The sequence below is a fragment of the Protobothrops mucrosquamatus genome, unplaced genomic scaffold, assembly GCF_001527695.2.
Source record: "Protobothrops mucrosquamatus isolate PMUCROS unplaced genomic scaffold, P.Mucros_1.0 scaffold681, whole genome shotgun sequence".
Taxonomy (NCBI): Eukaryota; Metazoa; Chordata; class Lepidosauria; order Squamata; family Viperidae; genus Protobothrops; species Protobothrops mucrosquamatus.
In genome coordinates, this window is record NW_015386968.1 from 309,713 (window position 1) to 321,553 (window position 11,841).

General features: G+C 36.3%; 1 protein-coding gene across 1 annotated transcript in view; it reads left to right on the forward strand.

Annotated features, from left to right (window-relative positions):
* Positions 1–345: 345 nt before the first annotated feature.
* The window catches only part of SMC3 (structural maintenance of chromosomes 3), a 30,401-nt gene continuing 18,905 nt past the window's right edge, over positions 346–11,841 (forward strand). Inside the window, exons 1-13 of the mRNA XM_015818110.1 lie at positions 346–438; positions 2,448–2,523; positions 4,328–4,366; positions 4,666–4,733; positions 5,779–5,850; positions 5,982–6,061; positions 7,063–7,141; positions 8,062–8,179; positions 9,164–9,339; positions 9,505–9,585; positions 9,910–10,074; positions 10,433–10,554; positions 11,117–11,330. Of these exons, the coding sequence (XP_015673596.1) occupies positions 424–438; positions 2,448–2,523; positions 4,328–4,366; positions 4,666–4,733; positions 5,779–5,850; positions 5,982–6,061; positions 7,063–7,141; positions 8,062–8,179; positions 9,164–9,339; positions 9,505–9,585; positions 9,910–10,074; positions 10,433–10,554; positions 11,117–11,330 (1,305 nt within the window). The 5' untranslated portion in view covers positions 346–423. The remainder of the gene's footprint in view (positions 439–2,447; positions 2,524–4,327; positions 4,367–4,665; positions 4,734–5,778; positions 5,851–5,981; positions 6,062–7,062; positions 7,142–8,061; positions 8,180–9,163; positions 9,340–9,504; positions 9,586–9,909; positions 10,075–10,432; positions 10,555–11,116; positions 11,331–11,841) is intronic.

Here is an 11,841-nt window from a genome sequence, read left to right on the forward strand (position 1 = left end):
TCTGCCCGAAGCTGATTGAAAACTCTCCTCCCACAAAACAGCGCGAAGACTTTATTTATCTCCTGCACTCTCCGACCTCTCCCATTGGCTGTACCTGTCTTGGCGCCCAAAGCGCTACTATGGGTTGAACCAAATTCCGACAGGGCATGTAAGAGACGGTTATTTTAACACGGAGTCTACCTACCACGAGTTCTGACTGTTAGGCCAGAGCTGTTGGCATCAGTGACATCTCCGTACAGTGTGAAAAAAGTGACATTTCCCGCTCCCCCTTCCTAAGGCGCTTTCCTTGAACCTCCCCCTCCCTTTTCTTTGGTCAAATGGTTCGTTCCAAAGAGGACCGGCGAGGGTGGGGGGGAGATGTGCGGCCATTTTGTGCGCGGCTTGAGCGGTGGGCGCTGATCGGGGAAAAGGGGCGCCGCCGCGATGTACATTAAGCAGGTACTCCGCACCGGGCGTAGAATTTGTGGGTAGCAGCTTCTTTTCCATGGGAAATGGAAATGAAGAGCCGTATAGGGTTTGATGAGAGGAGTACACGGGGAGAGGGGTGCTTGGGTTGGGGGGCGTGAGGGAAGAAGGACAGTGCTTGTTGGGTCTGGGCCTCCAGCAGGAGCAGAGAGGAAAGGCAGGCCCGGATCGTTGCTGTGGAGGCTCCTCGGTGGCCTCGGGCTAGGTTTTTGCTTTGGAAGGCTTTTCCAGGGGCAGACCAGAAGAAGGGCGGCCCATCTTCAGGCCCTTCGTTGGGGGGGGTTGGGGGGGGGGAAGAGCATAGGGCTGAATCCCTCACACGGGCTACTGTCTTCCTTGGCGCGATGATGGTTAGGACAAGAAGGGGGGTGGGAGGCGGCCGTTCTTCGCTGACGTAAAATGAGTGGGTCGGGAAGAAATTAAGCGGAAGGTTGTAGGCCGATCTGAAGACATGGCAAAGGAGAGTTGCAAAGATTGCCGGAGAAACTTGACTGCTCGTTGAGGCAGAAGATCGAGAAAATGAATTCGGATGATGAATTGGGATGGGGTGGTTTGGGGCGTGTCTTTGCCCCCCGTCCCCCTAAGCCCCAGTGCATTGTACTTAGGGTGATTTCACGTGTGTTGCTGCATCCTGAGGGAACTGTCAACACACCATACGTCAGTGGTTCTCAGCCTTGCCCATTTTAAGGCGTGTGGACTTCAACTCCCAGAATTCCACAGCCGGCATTGCTGGCTGTGGAATTCTGGGAGTTGAAGTCCACGTGCCTTAAAATGGGCAAGGTTGAGAAACACTGCCATACGTGTTTTCCAAATGATTGGGTGCAGACAACAGTGAAGTCGCTAGAACGGCATTTCTCAAGTCTTGACAACTCCCAGAATTCCTAGCATGGCTTTCATCTTAAGTCAGTGGTTCTCAACCTTTTTAATGCCGCGACCCCAACCGGTCGTAAGTCGAGGACTAAACCGGTCGTAAGTCGAGGACTAACCTGATCGTAAGTCGAGGACTACCCAACTGGTCGAAAGTCGAGGACTTTCCCTGCCCGGGAGTGCCGCGCATGCGTGGTTCCGCCCCCTGCGCTGGCCGAGGCGTAGCTGGCAAGCGGCAGAGACGGAGCAGGCCGACCACCAGCTGGCCCAGCCCAAGGGAGGTAAGGCACCCGCCGGAAAAGGGGGGAAAAATGGCGGACAAAAAAAATGGCGGACAAAAAAATGGCGGACAGCCTTGCTTGGCGACCCCCATGAAATGGTCGATCGACCCCAAATGGGGTCCCGACCCACAGGTTGAGAACCACTGTCTTAAGTCCTTACATCTTAAAGTTGTTAAGGTTGAAAAACATTGCTTTAGATTAGTGTGTAGATTAAGGGTTGTAGTTGATAGGCAGTGAAGGTCAATACCTCCAGGCCCATCTGGCAACTTGGAATGTAAGAAGGTAGAGAGCATGAAATAAATGAATTTGAATTAAATGTGTGTGTCTGAGAAGTGGAAGGATGTAGTACATTTGAAGAAAGCATGCCTTGTATCATCTATGTTGTGTCAACTAGATGTGCTTGCAAGAAGGACTAATAATATTGCATGTTATGTCCCAGCTTGTGATGATAATAGAAGAACTAGAGATGAGTTTTAGGAACATTGTGCAATATTCTGGAATTAATGTGTTTTGGGGTAAAATGTTTGTTAGATGAATGAGTGAGGAGGAAAAAGATAAGAGAATGTAGAAAAGCGACAGGCCATCTAAAACCCCAGGAATGACATTTATTATTAGCTAAGAACTTAGGTGTTCTTCAACAAATATTACCTAGATTGTATGTTGCAATATGGAATATTGATCTCTGTGTTAAAACATAAGGTACAACAAGAATGAATATGTACTGAATGAATGTAGATTAATTATGTTGGAATATTTTAGTTTAAAATCTGCAAGTTGTTATATGATTTGATCTGTTCATTTACTTTTTTTAAAAAATAACTCTGCTTATTTTAGGTAATTATCCAGGGATTTAGAAGTTATAGAGATCAAACTATAGTAGATCCCTTCAGTTCAAAACATAATGTCATTGGTAAGTTCTCTAGATGGTGTCTACATTGAATAAATAAAAATAAATAATTATGCAACCAATACAAGTAATCTTCAAGTTAAAAGAATTTGTTTAATTACCATTTGAAGTTACAATAGCACTAAAAGAAGAGACTTATAACTGTTTTTCACACTTAAGACAACTGACTTGGCAACTGACATATTTATGATAATTGCAGTGTCCTGGGGTCATGTGATTGCTGTTTGCGACCTTCTGATAAGCACAGTTAATGGGGAAGCCAGATTCTCTTAACAACCATGTTACTAGCTTAACAACTGCAATGCTTCATTTAACTGTGGCAAGAAAAGTTGTAAACTGGGGCAGAACTCACTTAACAAAGGTATCACTTAGCAACAAAAATGTTGGGCTCAATTGCGGTTGTAAGTTGAGGACTACCTGTATTAAAAATGGAATTCTCATTTATTTAATCTTTCTATAGATTATATTTGTATTTCATTCAAAATGTATGGTTAAGACATGAAGTACTTGAGGCTCCTATGCCAGAGCAATTAGTTTGGAAAAAGATATTATTATTATTATTATTATTATTATTATTATTATTATTATTAATTCAAGCACCACTTGAACACCATTGGCATTGACAAATTCGCCATTAGTCAATTGCAAAAGGCGGCCTTACTAGGAACTGCTTCCATCCTGCGACGATATCTGTATACCATCAAACATCCACATCTGCCTATCCCAGGTCCTTGGTAAGGACTTGATAGGTAGACAAGATGCCAAATACAGTCTGAACATCTGGCTGACTGTGCGATGATCCATAATAATAATAATAATGATAATAATAAAGTTGGAAGGGACCTTGGAGGTCATCTAGTCCAACCCCCTGCTCAGGAAGGAAACCCTATACCATTTTGGACAAATGGCTGTCCAGTCTCTTCTTAAAGACTTCCAGCGTTGGAGCATTCACCGCTTCTGGAGGCAGGTTGTTCCACTGGTTAATTGTTCTAACTGTCAGGAAGCTTCTCCTTAGTTCTAGGTTGCTTCTCTCCTTGATTAGTTTCCATCCGTTGCTTCTTGTCCTGCCTTCAGGTGCTTTGGAAAATAGCTTCACTCCCTCTTTGTGGCAGCCCCTGAGATATTGGAACACTGCTATCATGTCCCCCCTCGTCCTTCTCTTCATTAAACTAGACATACCCAATTCCAGCAGCCGTTCCTTATATGCTTTAGCCTCCAGTCCCCTAATCATCTTTGTTGCTCTTCTCTGTACTCTTTCTGGAGTCTCAACATCTTTTTTACATCGCGGTGACCAAAACTGGATGCAATATTCCAAGTTTGGCCTTACCAAGGCATTGTGAAGTGATATTAACACTTCACGTGACCTTGATTCTGTCCCTCTGTTGGGCATTGTGTTGGCCTTTTTGGCAGCTGCAGCACACTGCTGGCTCATATTTAAGTGATTGTCCACTAGGACTCCAAGGTCCCTCTCACAACTCAAATGCTATATTGCTAATAAACCTTATGGGAATCACTTTTCCCCTTTTTAGCAGCTTGTTTTCCAGGGTTGTTACATAATGAAATAGTCTGAATGGAGGAATATAAGTGTGTCAGACTGTGATACAGATAGGATAAATGAAAATTGGAGAATATCCATATAGTAGAAGGTGGTTTAAAAGTATTATAAAATAAAAATAAATCAAAGTGTCTAGTTGATTTTAAATGTAATTTTATGTAAAACTATAAATCTATCTTCTGACACCAGTTTAAAATACTCCTATAATGAAGTGACATCAACATTTATATAATTTTTATTGTTTCTTTTTAGTGGGCAGAAATGGTTCTGGAAAAAGCAACTTTTTCTATGGTAAGAATAAGCTTCCAAATTTGCATTAAATAATCCAGTTTATATTAAAAATATGCAGATAATATCTGTGCATGACAGATAATATTGTGCATGACAGCCATATACATTTGTATTTTCTCTCAAGCAGTACGATATCTTAGACAAATCAAAGTTTTGTAGTATGAATGCAACTATATAAAGGCTAAGTACTTTTACATAATCTGTAGTACCTTCTATATAATACTTTATAAAATAAATGTTTAGGAAGTTCAGTATTAAAATATAGCGTACCAATTAAATCATGTATTTCTTTATTACAGCAATTCAGTTTGTTCTCAGTGATGAATTCAGTCATCTTCGTCCTGAGCAAAGGCTGGCTTTGTTGCATGTAAGCAAGATGTTGACTGATAATTACTAAAATAATTTGTTTCAATTGTATGTATTGAAACTACATATAAATAAATAATAAATAAATGTGGAAAGGTCAAAAGTGGAAAATGTGTGTATAATAATGTATAGTAATAATAATATGTATTATTTTTAGTGTGAGGTATAGTATCTAAAGAAGAATAAGGGGGGGAGATGTAAATAATAGAAGATTACCGTTACGAAATTGCTGTTAAAAAAAAGGAGGAGTATACACTGTGTGTATGTGTGTTATGTTTTGTTGTTTTAAAAAATAAAAAAAATATTTTTTAAAAAAGAAACTACATATATATTGCAGTATAAACTCCAGTGAATTCCCATGATTTTAAAATCCTTAATAAATTGAATCATTCCCTAGTTCTCTTTCAATCAGAATTGAAGAAATACTTATGGAATTTATTTTGTTTGCCCTAACTATTGAGATGAATTATGGAATTAGATGAGGAAGGAAAGGGAACCAAGGGCTACATTATTTCTGGACAAATCTGTTGAGGTTTGGAGCCAAATGATACTAGAGTCGTGCCATTCCTCTCTCCTCCACATAAATCTTTCCATGTAATTTCTTACATACTTTTCTAATCACATCCCTTCTTTTTACTTTTCCCCTTCTTTTCTTTCACTATTTTCATCAATCAATGGATTTATTTTTTTAACCCATATGTCCATTCCCTAGTATTTAGGCTTTTCAAAACATATTCTCATTAGCAGAAATAGACTCTTTTCCCCTAAAATACTGCTAACTTGGGACTGATATCATAAAATATTATTTTAAAATTAGCTAATGTAATTATTTTTAATTAGCCTAATATTTATACTAATTTAGTGAAGGAAAAAAACTACAATATTTTAGTGATTTGGTTGTATTATTAAGCCTTCTATTACACAAAATTAAATATTTAGATTTTCTAGGAAGAATAGAGTTTATACCTACATAAACTTTGAAGAATAGGGTACCAAAACATTGTAGAAAATATTTTAAAACTTGGATAACTTAAATATTTTTTTAGGAAGGCACAGGACCTCGGGTTATCTCTGCGTTTGTGGAAATTATTTTTGATAACTCAGACAACAGATTACCGGTAAGTTAAATATTTTAATTTTTATTTTATAAGTCCTTGGGTTTTTTTATTTAAATTAAAAGGATAATATAAATAACTTGATCAAAAATTATATCCAGGAAATTAATGTTTGCACTTTATCTTATTTTAAGATTGATAAGGAAGAGGTATCTCTTCGCAGAGTCATTGGAGCTAAAAAAGACCAATATTTCTTAGACAAGAAAATGGTGACGTAAGTGGCAGTTTTATTTATGAAAGCAATTTGATTTCTGCATGAAATGTTTCTATATGAAATTTTAAATTAGTACACAAGGTAACTACTTTGAATATTTTCATTTGTTATATTTATAGCCATAGCAGCTAGATTTATATACCTCTTCACAGTGCTTTATGGCACTCTCTAAGCGCTTTACAGAGTCAGCATATTGCCCCTAACCATCTGGGTTCTCATTTTACCGACCTTGGAGGGATGGAAAGCTGAGTCAACCTTGAGACGGTGAGAATCGAACTGCTGGCAGTTGGCAGAATTAGCCTGCCACACTGTATTCTAACCACTGCACAACCACAGCTCATATTTATATTCATTGCAAATCCCTTAATTTATCAAGTTCCATCTTCTACCTGTATAACTAAAATATTTTAAAACATTTGGACTTAAATTAGCTATTGTAACTACCAAGGCTTTAAAATGAGTTCTATATTTATGATATAGAAATATTTCTGCAGATAGAAAGGGATCCCTACTGGTTCAATATATAGCTATTTAGAAAAACTGACTGCTATTTCTTCTGCAATAAAAAAGACAAAATAAATATATAAATAAATATTTTGGACTGGATTGGAAAAGCTTTGAAATACTGTATCTAGAGCAGTGGTGGTGAGAATCTTATCATTAGAGATGCATTACTTCTGTTCCTATTGGAATCAACGAAACAAAAGGGTAGAGAAAAAAGGACTCACACTCCAGTTATTGTTTTCCATTTGATTATTAATGTGTTATGGCTACTCATTCCCCTACTATAGTTCTGAGGCAGGAACTGAATTTAAGGTTTGATTTAAATTTTATTTAAAAAATTGAATTGGTAATACTGGAAAAATTGAATAATGCCGTTTCAAAATAACAAATATTAAGCAAAAATATTTTAATGAATTAATAGGGCATTGGTTATTTAAATGCTTTTATACTACTTTTGTGTACAATGTTTATAAAATTGGCTTAAAATTTACTTCTAGGAAAAATGATGTCATGAACCTCCTTGAAAGTGCTGGATTTTCTCGCAGCAATCCCTATTATATTGTCAAGCAAGGAAAGGTATGACAATAGCTACTAACTTATTTTGCAAAAAGAAAAGTTCATAACCTTCAAAAAAAGTTTCCACTAAAACTGAAGCAGGAATTCTAATTATACTTTAATTCAGGGGTCCCCAGCCTTTGGTCCACGGATTGGTACCGGGTCATGCAAGTGGTGGGCAAGAGCAAGAAGCTTCATTTATGTACACACAGGATTAGGTTGCACAGGCAAAAATCATTCCCTCTTCCCCCCCCCCCCACCACCACCACCGCTGTCAGTCCGTAGATCCAGAAAGGTTGCAAACTGCTTCTTTAATTGACTAATTTTCATTAATATTTATATTTCTCCTTAATCTGAACCATTCAAAATATGTTCTCTGTTTGTTTATTAATGTGCTTCAAATACAATGTGTTTTTCCTTTCCAGTTTCAATCTTATATTATTACATTATGGCATTATAATAAGAGTAACAATTTAAAATAATAATAATTGTACAGATCAGGTTTATCTTCCATGAAAATATCAATCCATTAACATTTTCAGAACAAACAAAATCATTTTATAGTACATGAATTGGCTGTAATAATTTTTATTAGAGATAATAAAAGTATTGATGATAACACTTGCACTGATCATTATTAAGTGACAGCTACATTTTGTCTGAAATAGCTTGGTAACACTCTAGTTGCAGCAAACGACACAGTAAACATATTTAAGAGTGCGGGCTAATAAATTTTTAAAATGGGAAAGACTGAGGGGGGAATGTCTTCCAGATATCATATTCACATTTTCACTAGTTGGAGCAGCATGACTAGTCTGAAGATAATTATAAATTATAAGAATTATAAAATCACATATTAATATTTCATATTAGTCATTAGTGCATTACCTGTTTGCTTTCTACATATAAACAAAAACAGTGAAAGAAAATGTTGTTCCTAGATCAATCAGATGGCCACAGCTCCTGATTCTCAGAGGCTAAAATTGCTCAGAGAAGTAGCTGGAACTAGAGTATATGATGAACGTAAAGAAGAGAGTATTTCCTTGATGAAGGAGACAGGTAACATAATTTATATCTGAGTTTGCATAATATTTCAGTTTATTGATATTTCACACATTTTAGTTGTACTAATTTGGGGACTGCATTTGACATAGGATTTAAAGCAAAGTGATATTTGTAACATCATCTGATAATTATTGTCTTTGTATTATATTCATATATATATTCATTGCTCCTACATGGAAAAATGACAGTTAAACTGGTGGATTTACATATATTTTGTAAAGCAGTGGTATTCAGCCTAGACTTACATGAACTACAGGTAGTACTCAACTTAACAACCATTCATTTAATGATCATTAACATTTACGATGACACTGAACAAAGTCAGTTATGACTGGTTCTCAATGGTAATCTGACCAAAATCCAGGTGCTTGGCAATCGGCCTGTATTTGTGATGATTGCAGCGTCTGGAAATTGGTGACCTTCCCAGAGGGCTTATAACAAGCAAAGTCAATGGGGAAGCCAGATTTGCGTGAACCTCTTAATCATGGTAATGACCACACAAAAATATGTTTGGGCGTGATTCACGTAACGACTACATTGCTTAGTCATGGAAGTTCCAATCCCAACTCTGGTCGTGAGTCAAGAACTGTCTATAAACGGCAGCTACTCTCCCAGACAATGCATTGGCAGTGTGACGAACTTTCTAATGGAAACTGACATTAAATAAATGCTTATCTTGGGGAGAATGTTTTTGTTCGTGTTTTTGTTCATAAATATATTTAAGATATGTTTAGATTATTTTTCCATACATAGGTAAATCTATTAAAACGTGACACCACCATTCAGTAAAACATTGAGAACAAAATACGAATACAGGTTGTTCACTATTGGAATAAAGTATTCATATTGCCCTTAAAAGGATTCAGTTTGGTTGCATTCCATGTCAGTTGTTGTTCCTAGAAAGTATTAAAAGGCACATATTTACTAATACTTACTAATAATGCTCTTGTTTAATTTGTTTCTGAATGACTTTTAAAGAAGGGAAAAGGGAGAAAATAAATGAGCTGTTGAAGTATATTGAAGAGCGATTACATACTCTGGAAGAGGAGAAGGAAGAATTAGCTCAATATCAAAAATGGGATAAAATGAGGAGAGCATTGGAATATACCATTTATAATCAGGAACTAAATGAAACCAGAGCTAAACTTGATGAAGTAAGTCATTGTTTTAGTTGTGTGTTAAAAATAAATGCCAATTTTCCTTTTTTTTTCTTCATAAAAACTGTAGTTTTATAGCTATGCTTTATGCAATATTATTGCATATAGTATTGTTACTATATTACCAGTAGTATACAAAGGTTAATTACTGAATGTTTTCAGCTTTCAGCGAAACGAGAAACAAATGGGGAGAAATCAAGGCAATTAAGAGATGCACAACAGGATGCTCGAGATAAAATGGAGGTAAAAATTAACATAACTTAAGATATTTTCAATTGTAAGAACGGTAAAATATTTTATGCAGTATGAAGCTACCCAGACATATCTGAAACTGTGGACTGAGATTGCGTTGGAATACAGAAAGAATGAATAAATGGATTGTCTATATGACAAGTAGGATTTCATATTTCCATTTATATGCTGCAGTGCATGTAATGATAACATCAGCGATAAACTTCCAAAAATTAGTTCCCATATGAACCTCCCTGGTTAAATCTTGCTATGTAGATATTGAGAATTGCTATATTTCTTTTGCTTAGTATTTATTAATACCGTGTTTGTATGTAGGAAATTGAAAGACAAGTCCGTGAACTGAAAACAAAGATTTCAGCTATGAAAGAAGAGAAGGAGCAACTCAGTGCTGAGCGACAAGAACAGATAAAACAAAGGACCAAGTTAGAGCTTAAAGCAAAAGATTTGCAAGATGAACTCGCTGGAAATAGTGAACAACGGGTAAGAGTTCCATAGTGAAAGAACTTTCTTGTCTTTTTTCTTTATTTCTGCTATTTATCAAAAGAATATGAACTGGAGTAAATTCTATGTAGCATTCATCTTTTCATGTTTTTCTGGAAAAGCTTGCCCGAGGATTACAGTGGTCACTAAGTTATAAATCATTTACTGAAAATGACAGTAAATGACAGAGCTGACAGTTCTATTATCAAGATTGTGTTGATGTTACTTTGAATATTTATGCATCGAAAGCAGGAAGTTTCTAAATATCTTTCTATTACATTTTTAACTTATTAAAACTATTTTTATTGTTAAACAAAAATGGCTTTACATTTGACTATCGTGTTATCTTTATTTTCAGAAAAGACTATTGAAGGAGAGACAGAAACTTCTTGAAAAAATTGAAGAAAAGCAGAAAGAACTGGCAGAAACGGAACCCAAGTTCAACAGTGTAAAAGAAAAAGAAGAACGAGGAATTGCCAGGTGTGAAATAGCTAATAATTTGAAAAAAAATATTTAGAAACAGCTCTCCATACCCAATGTTTGTGCCCTGCAGGGTTTGAAAAAATGTTAGATTATAACTGTTACTTCAAAATCAAGGCAAATACCTTTTTTCCTGTTACTTTGTTCTGGAAGTTGTCCCTTTTTCTTCTTTGGATATATGGGTGTTAATTTTTCCATAGCCATGCTCACTTTGCAATATACTTCTTTTTCTATATCACGGCTCTTAACAATTTATCCTTTACCTGGAAGGCAGAAAATGCAAAACAAAACACCAAAGTGTAAATTTTGGTCAGTACAAGTTCCCTATCCTATTTTATGTCCTTATTACATTACGTCTCCTATAATTTATATGTGCAGGAAATGATAAGAATACATGTAAATTTTAGAATTAAAAACTAGTTATGGTAGATTTATTTATTTTTCTGAAGCAGTCATGTAGTTTAAGAAAATGAATTCATATAATGACAACATTGTTAAATTTGAATATATTTTGGCTATGATAGTTCTATTAAAACTCTTAATTTTAATTACCTTTGAACAGACTAGCCCAGGCTACCCAGGAGAGAACTGATCTTTATGCAAAGCAAGGTCGGGGAAGTCAATTTACCTCTAAAGAAGAAAGAGATAAATGGATTAAGAAAGAACTCAGGTCCTTAGATCAAGCTATCAATGACAAGAAAAGACAGATTGCAGCTATACATAAGGATTTGGAAGATACTGAGGCTAACAAAGAGAAGAACCTGGAACAGTACAGTGTAAGTATTTGAGCTCATTGATACACATAAATTAGCCTGATTCCTGTATTTTTTTTTATATATTTATATATATATATATATCCAAATAACCACGATCACCAAGAGAAGATAAAATGTTTATAAACAATTAAAAAGTTAAAAACAATTTAAAAGCAATAAAACATTTAAAATTATCGGCAACCGAGCTTTCGTCGGACTCTCCCGACATCATCAGGGTTGCTGAGGCGGTGTTTGGGAGAGTTTATATACAATTCACACATGCTTGCATCCGGCTGCGCGAGCGCATAACCGGACCTCGGTACACGCGCTCCTGCAGCCGGATGCAGGCATGTGTGAATTGTATATAAACCCTCCCAAACACCGCCTCAGCAACCCTGATGATGTCGGGAGAGTCCGACGAAAGCTCGGTTGCCGATAATTTTAAATGTTTTATTGCTTTTAAATTGTTTTTAACTTTTTAATTGTTTATAAACATTTTATCTTCTCTTGGTGATCGTGGTTATTTGGACAC